The 16,449-nt window shown below is 43.9% G+C and overlaps 1 protein-coding gene across 1 annotated transcript in view; it reads left to right on the forward strand.

The window, feature by feature from the left end:
- cdh7a (cadherin 7a) overlaps positions 1–16,449 on the forward strand; it is a 52,869-nt gene that overhangs the window by 25,162 nt on the left and 11,258 nt on the right. The window contains 7 exon segments of the mRNA XM_048254118.1: positions 1,331–1,498; positions 3,347–3,534; positions 4,001–4,254; positions 5,050–5,186; positions 9,302–9,423; positions 14,143–14,260; positions 15,488–15,739. Coding sequence (XP_048110075.1) covers positions 1,331–1,498; positions 3,347–3,534; positions 4,001–4,254; positions 5,050–5,186; positions 9,302–9,423; positions 14,143–14,260; positions 15,488–15,739 — 1,239 coding nt within the window.

Raw genomic sequence — 16,449 nt, forward strand, 5'->3', positions numbered from 1 at the left:
ACGATATGTAATGTATCTTAGACCATGGAATTAGGAAACAATAAATTTCTTCTCTCATACAAATATAGCAATGACGATAACAATGATGGAATAATGTGCACATTTGCTGTGTTAAATGAACACACATCCTTTATGCATGGACACATCATAATGATACATAATCATCCTAATTATGGCAGTATTTTTTAAGCTTTAAGGGCAGTGTTTGCAGGCAGCGAGTTTTGACATTTAACACCTGTTGTTCCAACTTGCTGCCCATACTGCACACTATGTAGCCTGGTGTTGTAGTTCAGGTCTGAAACCCCACACAATATTGGACAGGATTTCACAGCACAATAGCAGCCAAATATATCACAAAACAACACCAGTTGGTTATTATTAGTGGCATCTTGGCTGTTCTCTATTGGTTGCCATGCAAGTCTGTTGCCTATATAGTGTAGTTATACTCACTAAGACTGAAAGTCCAAACTGCTTGTGAATACCCAAGCAACTGATATCAGGTTTTGTGAAGGAACTTTGTTTTGTTTGACTCATTTTAGTTAAAAAAAATAAAATAAATAATAATAAAAAAATAGAATAGCTTGTTTGCTGACCTTTGGAGAAGAGTAACTTGTTGTCTTCCTTTCCTCAGTACACATACACTGTTTCAGTTGCGTCTTCAGTGTGCATATGACTGATTATGTTTACCTGTAGCTCCACTCACAGGCACCCAGATTGTTTTGCTCTGCTCCAATGACTTATACAGTGTACTATTGCTGTTGTATAGAGTAGAGAAATGCGTGTAAGCCTGGAATCATGGATAAATGGAAGCTGACAGAGAAGGAAAACATCTCGAGTGTTCTATAGTTGGATTAAGATCAAAAGGCAAATATGACTGGTTGTGCTCAAAGTGGGCTTATATGAAAGTAAAGATATAACATTCATGTTAACATTCATTCATGTCAACTTTATGTGCATGTTTGATTATTACTGGGGATTGTGCATCATACGGTATTCATGCAGCATTCAATCAAGCACAAAACAGTATCATGTGTAAGTCACTATAGTGAGTTTAAGGGCATATTGTAATGAGGTTTGCGGTTGAGATGAATTCATCCTCCTTCCATCTCATAGTTATTATATATGACATTGTTTGTCTTTCTCTACTCTGAAAACATCTCTACCAGAGGATCAGCCCTCATTGATCATATCTCACCCGCCACATTGCTATGAATCCGGACTGTGTATCCCAGTATAAACATGAACCCACTAACCACCACTTTGTGTTCCCAGTCAGACCCATGTCCTTGTAAAAAAGCATTGAAAACTAAAAGTGGGGCGTCATTTGCAGGGGTCATCAGGACAGCTCTTCCTAACATGGACCGTGAGGCGCGGGACCAGTACCTGCTGGTCATCCAGGCCAAGGACATGGTGGGCCAGATGGGCGGCCTCTCTGGCACCACGTCTGTGACGGTGACTCTGATGGACGTGAATGATAACCCTCCGCGCTTCTCCCGAAGTAAGGCTCAAGATTCCCTACTTGCCCAAAATGCCATAACCCTTGTGTTGCAGTTTTTCTTCCTTCTTCACTTTCTTAGCTCAGCAAAAGTTTTTTTTTTTTGCAAATGTCTTTTCACATTTTCGTTGCTTTCATGCATATTCCACTCTTTTTTTTCAAAACAGTAATGAAATTGGATCCACTGTACAATATATTAATCCTCACATTTGCAGCACAGCAGTAGTCATCGCTTGCAAATGTGTTCACTCTTTTTCAATAGTTTTACACGTTTTTTACATCCTTTTTCAAAACATTCAACATAGCTCTCATAGAAGGTTTCCAAACTACCGATATATTAGATTGTTTGTGTTGAACAAATGGGAAACATTTATTCAGACATTGCTTGCATACTTTAGTGTCTTAGTGACATTAGACTTCTAATGTCTCAGGTCTCTAATGTGTGTGAAACTGAAATTCTTCAATTAGCAATCAGACCGTATCCCTCTGTGTTGCTGTTTGCTAGTATGGATCAAAGAGGCCAAAATATAGAGTAATGATTAGAGTCGGTCATTTAGTGAAGAAGGCCGTACCAAAGTAGAGTAATGATTAGAGTCGGCCATTTAGTGAAGAAGGCCGTACAAAAGTATACAGTAGAGTAATGATTAGAGTCGGTCATTTAGTGAAGAAGGCCGTAAAAAAGCTGACTAGTCCAGATGGCTATTGTTGCACTATGTCAGTGAAAATGAACATGTACGTTGTGCTTGAAGTTGTGCATGAATTAGTTTAGTATAAGAGGATACTGCATGTATGTGCATGTATGTGTGTGTGTGTGTGTGTGTGTGTGTGTGTGTGTGTGTGTGTGTGTGTGTGTGTGTGTGTGTGTGTGTGTGTGTGTATGTGTGCTATTGTTGACAAAATGTAAAATGTTGACAAAATATGCATGGCCAAGCCATGCTGCAATAGCATTTCGGCGGTCAATAGCTTGCATTGTAAATCTAATACACCTTTATGAAATATCCCTTGCACAATTCTTCAAACAGCAACCCTTATCCATCGACAAAATATGCTACGTCTCTCAGAGAGGCTAAAGGAACAGAGTACAATTGTGCTATTGATTTTTTATGAATAAAGAAGGCAACACATTGAATTTACAAACCTGTCTACAAAAAGTATTCAAGTATTTAAGAAGTCAAGAAAAATTGTAATACACACACACACACACACACACACACACACACACACACACACACACACACACACACACACACACACACACACACACACACACACACACACACACACACACACACACACACACACACACACACACACACACACACACACACATTCGTACAGACACTTAGATAGTAGATCTAAACAGGCATCAAGCACCATCCAGGGAATCAGGAGAATCAAGCGTCCCTACTGTGCCAGAGCGAAAACAGATATGGGAGCTCTGAAGCAAAACAGTTACCCCGCTCCACCACTAATGAATCCAATACTCATTAAAGTTTAGCCCAGCTTTTAATTAGTTCATGTTGTTGTGTGGTATACTAATAAACTTTTTCTCTAAAAAAGCCTTTACAAAATTGGGGTTCAGTTACTGTAACACATAGGCAATTGGTAGAGACTTTGGTGTTATAAGCCCTTACCTGCAGAGTCAGAGAGAGGGGGGGAGAAAGAGAGGGAGCAAACACATGAAATTGGAAAATAGTGTCATCAATAACTGTTTCTTTTTCTTTCCCTCTCTTTGTGTGTGTGTGTGTGTGTGTGTGTGTGTGTGTGTGTGTGTGTGTGTGTGTGTGTGTTTGTGTTTATTTGTGTGTCTGTTTGCATTGTGATTTTTTTTTTTTCTGTGTCTGTCTGAAGAATCCTATCAGTTTTCGGTGCCCGAGTCTCTGCCTGTAGCTTCGGCGGTGGCCAAGATAAAGGCTCTGGACGCAGATGTGGGTCCCAACGCTGAGATGGAGTACAGAATTATAGATGGCGATGGCCTTGGGATGTTCAGGGTCTCCACGGACAAAGACACCCAGGAAGGAGTCATCACTCTGCTAGAGGTATTCAGAGCCACCGCAGACCGTCATGTGGGCGACTTAAAAGGACACGCTTATTCTCTGTTGATTATCCATTTGAAATGTGCATTTATGGCCTGAGCTTCACCACATTGCTTATGATAACTGGACAGTGCCCTTCATGCAAGCTTTAGTCAAAAATAGTTAAAAGGGTTCCAAGGACCAATTTCAAAGTTCAGAATCACTATTTAATAAATCACTAGACAAGCAGTCGCATTCTGATAAGAGATGGATGTTTGCATTTTATGATCTGAAAATTAACTCACAATGACAGGAATAGTCACCGCAGTACTCTGTTAAAAAATCACCTTGGAAATTAATCTTGGAAATTCTATGGAAATTCATCTTGGAAATACATTGAAATCTGAACTCTTTTCAGGTCTTTCATCTGAAAACATATTTTACTTTCTTCTCTCTTTTTTACGCGTTCTCTGTGTGTTTTTCAAATCAGAACTTGGACTTTGAGACCAAAACCACCTACTCCCTGAGGATTGAGGCATCCAATCGGCACCCCGACACCAGATTCCTGAGCCCTGGGATGTTCAGTGACATAGCGAATGTTCGGCTGACCGTGGAGAATGTGGACGAGCCGCCACTCTTCTCCTCGCCACTCAGTAAGATGGTGGTGTCCGAGGCCGCCAAGGTTGGCACCATCATCGGCACCATGTCCGCTAATGATCCAGATTCTACCAATAGCCCCATCAGGTACGAAGTTACGGGGAAAAAAATGATAAGTATATATACTCTTTTGATCCCGTGAGAGTGTTGCTAACTCTGAGTGTATTATTGTTTTTGCCACTGCTACAGGTTTGAGTTAAAGCAAAATTACATTAAAATCAGCTTCAAACTCATTTTGATGATACAGTGATTTGTAAAAGGGACCCTGACGTCAGTCATTGGCAGTGCACTGCACAGCCAGAACACCTGCTGTTGAACTATGTATCTTTATTGTACCCTGCAGAAACATGACCCGTTTCATCAGGTTTCTGTGCAGCACATTGCAAATTGATAACAATGGGAAAACACATTCTTACAGTGCTACTTGAACATTTGAAAATTTTAGAGCTATGTTAATTATTTTCTGTTGTTTAGAACTGCCAGACGGCTTCATCTGTTTTTCACATGGCTTTTCTCTAATTAAATAGTCACAGGCAGCTTATTCTGGGAAATCATTTATCCTCCTGTGGCTAAAGCAGTTGGAGAGAGAAGATAAATAAAGCTCAACAGACTCTTGAAATATCCCAGGGCAAGGGGTCAACCACCAGATAAATGGATATGTGTTAGACAGTACAATCAATGTCTATCTTAATTTGAGATTTCAAACATTATTATTTGTGCATTTTTTTTTTCATTTAAGTCTGAATGTTGCATGTTACAGCTCCATTATGGTAGCTGAATGATTTCACACCACAATGGCAAAAGCATACATGAACTTAAAGACCATATCAATTCTACCAGTAAGTCTGCTGGTCTCACAGTTGTGTGATTTCTGGGCTGCAGGTATTCAATAGACCGCAACACGGACCTGGAACGCTTCTTCAACATTGAGGCAACAACTGGCATTATCAGCACTGCCAAGCCACTGGACAGGGAGATCAATGCCGTGCACAACATCACCATCCTGGCCATCGAAAGCCGTGAGTTAAACTCTACCTCTCGTTTGTATGCTGTGTCGTAGCCCAACACACCCCTTTCTCATAGGTTCATCTTAATGTAGGGAATGACCACAAGACTGAGTTGGTGGAAGAAAAACCACCTTCATTATCAGCTCCCATTTGCCCCGTGGGAACACAGGTAGTTCTGGTTCTTGCCCATTAGCGGTGGTCTGTCAGACTGGAGAAGACATCCACTGCCATGTCTTACTCCACTGATTGTAATGCTGCGTGGCAGTGCCCTTCGCCGTGTGTCTGAGCCCATCGAGACTCCAGAGCAGCAAGCCGAGAGATCCACATGTCTTGTAAAACTGGACTGTTTTATTTGAAGCCAAGTTGTGGTGGGCTGGTGGATATGACACACTAATTCACTTTTCGTCATTTCAAATTCTAGATGGAGTACAGGTAGACTGGTGTGCAACTGAATGCACACCTTAATCAGGCCAAATGCCAGATCTCAAACAGGAAAAAACAAAACTGAATTGATGCAGCCGCATCATTACTTGGATCCACTCCCAAATTGAAATGACTCTGCCTTGGACCATGCTACATTTCCCCACCACAAACAGGCCCATAGTGTAATCCCGCTAGCAAACAAACAAACGCACAAACAAACACAGGTGAAAACATAACCTCCTGGCAGAGTTAATTAAGCCATTTTTGGTGATGTAATGTTACACATGAAAATTCTCCAAACCAGCTCTAAGGCTTGGACTAAAGTGACCTACCAATCAAAATTTGCATAGTGCCCCAGCCAATATTGCGGCAAAGACAGGTGTGGCTCTCAATCTCTCCGCGTGCTTCTCTGTGGAAGGCAGCACAGATGAATGCTTTGGCTTGGACAGTGGGCAGCTCAGGCCTGCATGCGTCGTTCCTATGTGCTGATCCAAGTCGAAGCGTCTGTCAAGGTCCTCTGCACAGGTGCCATTCGCCAGAGGTGACCATGGCCGAGCGCCTCCCCTCCCAAGGAGTCGTGGGGTTTGATGGAGTTTCATCTTGATTCTAGCCGATGGACAGGTCACTTACCTCTTCCAACTAAGCTTCAGACACCACTCCCACCTCCTCCACCTCCTCCTCCTCCTCCTCCTCCTCCCTAGCAGGCAAAGCCATGCCACTGCTGACTCAAAGTATCCTGGTCACTGACTTTGAAAATGACCTTGAGAAAGAAAAAAAAGCTTTCCCTGGCCAACAGCACCCCGCCCACTCTCAGGCAAGCCTACCTGCCATCCATCTGAATGATGGGAGATAATCATATCTTCAAATGGTTACATTCCTGCTTCAATATCCATGAACATGGACTAACTTAATAGGACTTTGCAGCTACTGCCCCCACACCATTGATCATTGTCACCAGCATCTGCTGTCCCCGCAATGGCTCTTGGCAGAGAAGATTGAAATGTCCCTTTCTATTTATCTTTGGAAGGTGAGCGCAGGCCAGGTTAGGACTCGAAAGTTAACTTGGAAGCCCACTCTGTTCAGTGACTGACTTGAGAAGGAGGAGTGTTTGAAAACCACATAGGCTGATATGAAAAGGCAAATTCACCTTGAATTCAGGACATTTGGAACCACTGTAAAAAATACATCATCTCATTTTAGATCTTTTGATCTTCATTAATTATGCTTTAACTTATTTTGCTTGGCATACTTGCTAGTTTTCATATTTCAAAATGCATGGTTAAATTTGTGTCAGCCACGGCTACAAGATAATGAGAAATATTATAATGAGTTACTTTTGTGCCTTGGACACATTTTCTTCAAAGCGACGGGTTGCAACATAATCTCAAGTAGGTTTGTGGATGTTTTCTATTAAGTGTCTTGTGCCTTGCCCTTTGAAGTCATTTGCTTCAAAGATGTTGACTGAGTGTAAGTTTCCAGACGTCCTCTCCATGTTTTTTGTTTGCAAATCATCCTACCCAATCAAAGGGGTGTCACTGAAACCCGAATGCAGATTAAGCTGTTGTGTCTCATTCACTAATTTGTGCATTCAAGTGCTCATCATACACTGTGCATTGAGAATGCTCTTACAAGTGTGCAATGAAACGCTGCTCGCACCGAGGTCCCTGGTGCCAGTGAACAGACTATAACGTTTAGTTGTCAAACAGACCTTTTACATTTTTATAAAATACATTTATATAGATGGAATTTCATGTAGGATTTTATTTTTATCTAGACACACAAATTGCAGTAGAACTGACCTTACTGACTAACTGCCTATTATACTTCTGAAAGGTAGCATGCGTAATTGATGCTTGATAGGTTTCCTGAGCTGTTACATACACAAATAATATTCCTTGTGTAAATGAACAGATCTAGGAACTCTCTCTCTCTCTCTCTCTCAGAAATATGTTATATATAGCAGAATAGTGAAAGACAAATTGCAATACAATCTTCAATATTTCACGACACAGTACATTTTCTAGATGTCAAAACCTTGTTAATAAAGTCTTTGTATTTGTGAAGAAGATACAGTAGCTTCACATCTATGGAAATCTCTCATTCCAATACTCACCGGCTGTCCTGTGTAACATGAGCACCTGCTTTGAGGTTTTCCCATCAGTGGAGATCATGTAGTGAACAGATGGAAATTAGAACCAGAATAACCCGGTTTCACTGGCTGGCTGGACATAATAGTTGATGTATTCCCACCCCTGTAATCAGAGAAAACCTTTGATCCCCACCACTGCAGCTGCATAGATAATGCCAAATCATATTAAAATTTAATATCTTCTCAGTTGTCTGTCCAAAGAAGAAGGCGGAGGGCGGTTTGAGAGCCCTGACTCTTGGAGAGGGGCAGTAGAGAAGACGTCTTAACACGGTCACTGATCCACACCCACGCAGACGCAACAACACACTCACCCGTACACACTCACTCATATACACATATGTGACCACAAAAGGCCCCCCCCAACACACACACACATACAACCACACAAACAATAGATGTGGCAGATGTTGATCTTCTGCTTCGTTTGTTGCTTTCTGCCCTCCACAGGTGTCCACTGCTAGCAATAGCAGTTTAGTTCAGTCCAGATATCCAAAACACATATGCTGATGATGATATAGTTTCTATCTTCATGATGTGTGTGCATCACTGTGACTTTCAGACACCTGTGCTACAATTAAAAGTAAAAAATACTTGGAGGCAAGTGCCCATGGAAGTGACAAAAAACATCCACCGCCGAGACTCATCCTTTCGCTCGCGTTAGATTTCTGGCAGCATTCAGTCACACCTAAAAGCACACCGCAGTTAGCAAATAATCACCCAGCTGTTTCCGTATCCTCCAATTGGCAAACAGTCTGATGAGCGACACACAAGGAGCTGTGCAAGTCTTTATGTCTGTAGGCTGCTCGCCGTAGCCCGCGTCTCCCAGGGGACTTAAGGACATGGAGATGAATTCATTGCCGATGCTTATCGCCTGAATTAAAATATGGCGGCGATGTGGGCATCAATCACCGTGATGCCTCCGTCAGAAATGTACCTCCTGTCCCGAGAGCACCTCTCCGGGAGGATAAAGAGAGCGGCTCCGCTGATGCTGAAAGCACACGCTTGCTCTCTCGCTGCCCTAATTTCAGCCCCTCCAGGTTCACTGAGGGTGTCATTTCCAAATGCCAGCATCACTCACCCCCCCCCCACACACACACACACACACACACACACACACACACACACACACACACACACACACACAAAACAGCATCTGCTCATCACTGGGCCGAGAGCTTACACCGTTGCACAAAGACCTTGACCTGCCTTTCTCCTGCAACAACTCTTTATCTTATTTTTTTAAAATAAAAGCTTGGCAACTGGAAGGCAACATGTCCTTTGGTCTGAGACAACTCTGATCCCTTGTCAGCCAGAAGTCAATATCGTAACCAAGTTCCTTGGTTGCAGCGCAATCTGGCTTCTGTTATCAAATGAAGATGAAAAGTTTATTTGCTGCCGCACTAAGAGAAGGGTATTTTTGTCTGACACGCTTGCCTCATGCCTAAACCTCACATTTGCAACTTAAGTGAGGGAGCAAATGCTATTCACAAATAGTGATCACTGATGTTCATGTATGCTTATATTTCTTTTCTCGTTGTCCTCCTCTCTCTTCTAGTGGACCCAGCTCAAGTCGGGAAAGGTATTGCTCTGATCACGGTGATGGACATCAATGACAACGCCCCCGTCTTTGCCATCGAATACGAAACCTTCTTGTGTGAGAGCTCCAGTCCTGGTCAGGTACTACGATGGCAGCAGCCCTCATTTTCTCTGTTACTGTTGCTAAGTGTTGTACAGTGTGAGTGAATACTGAAACGGTTACGTTTTCTTATCTGCATGCTAAGCTGCTATTGTCTGATCTCTGCAAGGACTAGGGGCACGTTCATGCCCTCTCTTCAGTGTGACCTGGCTGCTTGAATGGGCACCGGAGTTGAACAGCAGTGACCCATGGGCAGAGCTATGCATGCCCCACAAAAGGGCCAGGAGCACTTCAGTCCTAGCAGTGCGCGTCGCTGTGCCACAATAGCCATCACCAGCCAGTAGCTGACAAAAAGGCACTGCTGGACAGAGTCGGTGAAAAGGGGCCACACATGGCTTTCAGCGGCAGGCCATTCCAATCAGAGGATCAAAACGGGACGCGCTGGTGTGGAAAACACTCCACATCAATTCAAATGGGATGAAGGTGACTGTGGCATGAAATTGGTTTGTTGGAGAGCGGTGGCAGATGGGGCAGGGGCTAGAGTCCTGCTGTGGTGGCCAACACCACCGCACCGCACCGCACCGCACAGCGCACACAAATAGTCACCCTCCTTTAAAAGGGATGCACGCTGCATCTCAGCAGCTTAGCACAGAAGCCCATTCAACCTCAACCTCAATGTGTTCGGTGTTCAAATACCACGCGGGAGGCTCTTGTACTGTATTTAAAAAATGCCTCATCTGCCCAGAACCTCCAGTTGGGCTAATAGGAGCGTATAACCGTACAGTCACAGTGGTTAAAAATATAATGGCATTACTCACCGATGAATAGCTTCAATTACAACACGAGCAGACAAGGTGTTAAACCCTCGGCCTCTTTCTAATGAGCCTAATAAAAGCCATTGGCGCTGGCAGGAGATGGTGTCTGATGGACTGCACAGGCTATTGACCTTTGCTTGAATCACATTTACATTTATGCAATGCTAAATGATACAGCCATTGGTCACGCTGTAAAGACCTCTCTCGTTCAGAGCCAGGCTATTCTGCTGCTCCGAGGACTCAGGTCTCTGGAGTATTTGATATTTTTCTGCAGGTTGATGTGTTCGTCTTCTGTCTCCTCTGTGCAGAGTAGGGCCCATAGCGTCGATGGGTAATTGGATTACCATGTCAATCTAGTAAGAAAAGCAAAGTTGATTGTTGAGCTGATTGAGAGAGCTGTGTGAAGCAGCTCTAACGAGGGCTTTTAGACAATCCACTCCTCCCATCAGCGTCCTCGAGTGAAAGCCAAAAGCATGCGAGAGGGCATGTGGGAAAAGGAAGCACAGATTCAGGCTTTCGCTCTCCCTGTTGGAACGACAGTATTTGTGTTACAGCAATTAGGCTAAAGCTCTGACATTCCAAAGTCGCACAGAGATGTTTGTTCTCTCTCTCTCTTGTTCTCACTGTCTCCCTCTTTCTCCGTCTACACTCTTGTAATGTGTGAGGGAAGTGCTTACGGGCCTGTTTCACAGACACTATCATTTGAAAGCAACACAGACACACACACACACACACACACACACACACACACAGACACATTCCTCTCGGGAAGCCGGTCTATGTGCTTTTTGTCCCTCCCGGCTCTCAGTCATTCTAACTTTCAAAAACACTCTCTTTCATATTACTGGGCTAAATGACTTGCCAATCTCCCCGGAGCCCAGCAGACCCTAGGAGTCTCCTGTCTCTCTGCCGGAGACATGAAAATGGCCGGATGTTTTTTTCTCCAGATCAGTTACAGTCTGCCATGTGTGTGGGGCTCTGATATCTTTGACCAAAGGATAGCTCAGAGCCGCAGCCTGGTGACAATACCACTAAGTGTTGAGCATGAAAGACTGCTCTACTGAGCTATCATATGTGTACAGCACAACACAGCACTTCACAGTTGTTTTGCTACAATCAGAGGCACATTTGGAGTCAAACGGGAGGTGTCCATATTCTCAGGTTTATCAGGTCTGCATGTTTCAGTGTTTCAGTGTTTTTCTGTGGAATGCCCCACACATTGCGAGAGAGTAGCGTTTTACTTCAAGAGAAAGTGATTGCCACCCTGCTTCAGGAGATAATGAGACATCACTTATCCCTGTTTATATGGCGTTTGCTCCTGCTTGGCTGCTTGTTGTTACATGTGTTGCTTTGTTGACTCTCGGGGGTTACATTTTCTCAGGAAACATACTCCCAACAAAGTGATGTTTCTTGATATTTTCTCTAGTCAGTGTTTTGCGAAGGGAACACAAAACAAAGGTATTGCAATTTTTCAAAGCTTTTATCAACACTCTGCTGCCTTATTCTTGCCACTTTTGTGAATGCCCTTGTTCACAGAGACACCGGTTTGCATAATGTGAAACATCTTAAATCACTTTTGCTCGCAAATCTAACAATGTGTTTGCACAAAGCAAATTATGCGTTGGTAATCATTCCCTGGCCGAACACCTCGGCAGCACACAACTGATTTTTTATGAGACAATATGTAACAACAAGGCGATGAATGAACCAAGAGCAGATAGGTGGAATGCCCCTTGTGGACGGACTTAGAAACAGATGGCAAGTGGTGCAAGAGCATTCCCCAGGTCCCCAGCAAACAAGTCCACTTTAATGGGTTCGGCCTCGCTCCATGTCTGCTTTAGCTCTGAGCGTTTTTAGCTGTGAGCTCTCACCCCAGCGCCCTTCAGCCACCTCTCCCCCTTTGTCTCCAATGTCATTCGGAGACTTATAACAGTGTCTACTGCCTGACAGCGTGATACATCACTAAATAAGTCAGAGCAACATCTGTGCTTCCAGGATACTTTGTCTCATGTGAAAAGACCCCTCCCTTCAGTTCTTCTCGCATCCTTCTTTCTCTCTTTCTCTCTCCTTCCTAACACCTCGTCGTCATGGAGATTAAAAAAATAGTTTATATTTTTGTGTATGTGTGCCGTGCTCCCTCTGGCGCGGCTGGGCGTTTGTAATTAGGGGAAAGCTGATCATCACGCCTCTTGCTAGATGAGACGGCATCCTCGGTGGGCTGAATGGCACCGCTGACAGATGCCGATAATGTGGTCATCTCCGCCTGTCAGGTCAGAGCATTAGTCTCCGCCAAGCTGGCCAGCCTCCTGAGACTGCCGCGGTATGGGGTTAAAGATTTGCCCTCAAACGGACACGGTATGGGTTAAAGATTTGCCCTGCAGCTAGACCATGTCTAGTCACATGAAAGACTATACTCAATCTCCAGCAAACCCAAAAGCTGCTCAACAACTTCTCTCACTCTTTCCCTCCTTCTCTCTCTCTATCCCTCTGTCTCTTCCGCTCTCTTTCTCTGCCCCTTCTCTCTCCCTCTTTCTCTATCTCTTCTTTCTATCCTTCCTTCTGTCTCTACAGTTTCTGATCACAGAGTTCCCTTAATCTAGCATTCATTAGTCCACTCAATCAGATGACTTATTAATGAATATGAATTATATATTGCAATATAGGGCTTGTTTAGGATTTGATTTTAACATAATCATGGCATTACTGGAACTCAATATATGATTCATTTAATTAATACTTTTTTTTGGTTTTACCTCCTGAATTATTAATTTGCCACTTGTGGCTGAGACCTTCAGAAAGGTGTTAAAAATGTGAAATAATGTCAAAGACAAACCTCTCTCAGTTAGTTGACATTGAAAAACTGTCCTCCCTATGCTGTATTTTCCTCCTCATTTGCCAACACATTTCACCTTTAACTCATACTTTCATTTGATTTCACAATGGACCATGGCCATTCAAGCATATTACCATAAGCACCAGCTCTGTGAGCTCATACTTATTTAATTTCATCAGTGTGTGCATTAATGGAGAATCAAGCATTCATTATATATGTTGCGCTAGAAGACCGCAAAACCGCAAAGACCGCAAAACCAAAAAAGAAGTCTTTTTCAGTTAGAATCTCATTCATGATTAAGATATATTTACAGATAAAAACGCCACCCATTACCCCCTACCTTTGCCAAGGGATCACTTGAGATTAATGAGAGAAATGAGAGATTAAACCTGAATCATTGACTAGATAAATAAAAGGCTAAGCCCTTCTCCCCTTAATGGAGCGGCTGAAAGCAAAACGTTTGTTGGGCTAGTCTATTTATTGTAGCCCCCTCTCCCTGTTGGCCCTGTGGAGCTGGTTTGAGGAGATTTCCTCACAGATTGAGTTTGTGCTGACTCCAGCTGAACACTGGGGGATGGCTTGGCACACAGTATTTAACCCCGCCAAAGCCAACAGATTAGACCACCGCAGTGTCAAGAGAATCTTCTTAGAGCACAACCTGATGGGCCACCCCAGATTATCATCTTTAAAACATAGCACTTTTTGGATGCTCTCTCTCTCTCTCTCTTTCTCTCTCTCTCTCTCTCTCTCTCCCCCCACATCTCCCTCTCCCTCTCTTGAATATGTGGTAAAATTCCTGTACATCCTCTTAATAGTCATGTACTGCAAAATATATTGGGAAAAATATGTGTTCTATTGAGATATCAACATTATTTTAGCTGAACCTGCAGGGCACTGGTGTTTGTGCATTCCTCCAGCTCATAACAGGTTCAGGCCCACGCTGTCTGTGCTTCTTAGGCATCGATTTCTCCTCCAGCCTTCATCGCAATCTCAACCTATGAGATTTTCTGCTCTTATTGCGAGATGGATTGTTTAGATAATAATTTAATTGACAAAATATTAATGCTGCTTTCAAGTCTGGTATATGAGTCTAATAACAAGTTTCCCTGCAGGTGATCGAAACCATAAGTGCAGTGGATCGAGACGAGCCGCCCAGCGGACACCGATTCTTCTTCTCCCTCGCTGCGGAGGCTGTAGGCAACCTGAACTTCACCTTGAGAGATAATAAAGGTTATTTATGGCACTGCAGTTCTTTACACACTCACCGTATACCTGTATATCTGTATATATCTGTATAAAGGGCTTTATTGGATGATGACGTTATGAATGGGACAAGACCATACCATTTCAGAGGTTTGAAGGGGTTGTGTCGTGGGGGCATGAAATGTTTTGAAGTATGAAAGCTGTTACTGTTGTTTTTTAGGGGGTTGAGATGATGGGGAGCCCATCATTTGAACTGATCCGGTTACCATATTTGGAATTCATTACTATTTTTACTAAATTGCAGTGGAAGGTATAGCATTGGTGCATTGAGTGCATTTAACCCTTGTAAGGTGTTCATATTTTTGTTACTCAGCCAATGTTCCCATGTCTGGTAGACCCACCACATTATTATGCTTTTAAATCAATACGGCCATAACAATTTATGTAAAAATACTTAACAGATGTTTACTTTAGCTCAATTACCAATGATATAGACATCATGGTTCATAATTGCTATTTACCCCTGTGAGACCACATTTATGACCATATATGGAACCCATTACTATTTTCACTAAATTGAAAGGTATAGAGCATTGTCATTGAGTGCATTTAAGATTCCATATGTTTCCATATGTAGTTACAGCTTTATAGTTCACAAATATAACATGTGCTTGGTTGATACATGTTGAGTGCTTTTCTTATTCTGAAGGGGCACATTTTGTTCTCCCACATCCTGTTTTTTGGGGTTTCATGTCGCCACACAGTGCAGTGTAATGAAGTGTGGCTCGGCCCTTAAAATATCTGAAAGGTTACGTGTTAACCACCACACTGCTTCAAACCACAGCCAAATTCATACTCCCCCAGTTTCCCATGATCACATCCATAGAAAGAAAAAAGAGACATACTGGGACTGAGTTCTGAGGTCTGTGAGACTTCGACAAGATTCATCATCAAAATGTGGGCATTAAGCTCTCCCGCTAGCCTACTGTGCCGTCCTCACTGCCCGGACAGGCTCTGCAGACAGCATGGTCCACTAGCCTCCCCAAAGACGATCGCTAATGGTCCCCGACTCAAACAGCTGAGCCAGTCAAATAACAATCCCCCTTGTCCCTGCCTGGAACTGGAGAACATGAAAGTGACTGTCACCCATTTGAGCTTTGATGTTGTAGGCCCACATCGAAATGACCATGCATTTCTTAACCATCTAATCACTTATTTTATTTCTCCTCCACTCCACCCCCCTCTCGTTTGCAGACAACACAGCGTCCATCTTGACCAAGCGTGCTGGCTTCCAGCGGCGGCAACAGTCGCTGTACCGGCTGCCGGTGCTCATCGTGGACAGCGGCACGCCGGCCCTGAGCAGCACCAACACCCTGTCCATCCGCGTGTGCGAGTGTGATGGCGACGGCTCTCCCCAGTCCTGCGGCGCCGAGGCCTCCATGCTGGCGGCCGGACTGAGCACCGGGGCGCTCATCGCCATCCTGGCCTGCATCCTCACCCTGCTGGGTAAGACACTCCACACACCCCACACACCCTGCTGGGTAAGACACTCCACACACCCCACACACCCCACACACCCTGCTGGGTAAGACACTCCACACACTCCACACACCCTGCTGGGTAAGACACTCCACACACCCCACACACCCTGCTGGGTAGGACACGCAGCCACTCCTTTCTCCAGGGCCCCCATACACCCTGCTGGGTAAGACTCCCCACACACACTGCTGGGTAAGACTCCCCACACACCCTGCTGGGTTAGACTCCCCACACACCCTGCTGGGTAAGACTCCCCACACACCCTGCTGGGTTAGACTCCCCACACACCCTGCTGGGTAAGATACGCAGCCGCTCTCTCAGGGGGCACTGAAAGACTCCACAGGAATTTCTGCTTTCATTTTAGTGTGTTGGTGTTACACACAGACACCGTTTGTTGTTTTGATGGACGATTAATGTGGGAAGTGGCTTTTTTTCTGTTGGATCAGTTTAAATTAGGTTTCAAAATCCCATGGTGGAATCCACGGGTGCCAGTCTATCCGATATCTACGTTGAGTTACGTACACACTGAATTATATCTGACAGAGAATATTGGTCAATATCAATTCCATTTCAGTGATAAACAATTTGTCAGTGACAGTGGATTCACAGGTGTGGGCTGTTTTGTGTGTGTGTGTGTGTGTGTGTGTGTGTGTGTGTGTGTGTCATGTTTGTACAAC

Source organism: Alosa alosa, chromosome 1, assembly GCF_017589495.1.
Source record: "Alosa alosa isolate M-15738 ecotype Scorff River chromosome 1, AALO_Geno_1.1, whole genome shotgun sequence".
In the NCBI taxonomy this organism is placed as follows: Eukaryota; Metazoa; Chordata; class Actinopteri; order Clupeiformes; family Clupeidae; genus Alosa; species Alosa alosa.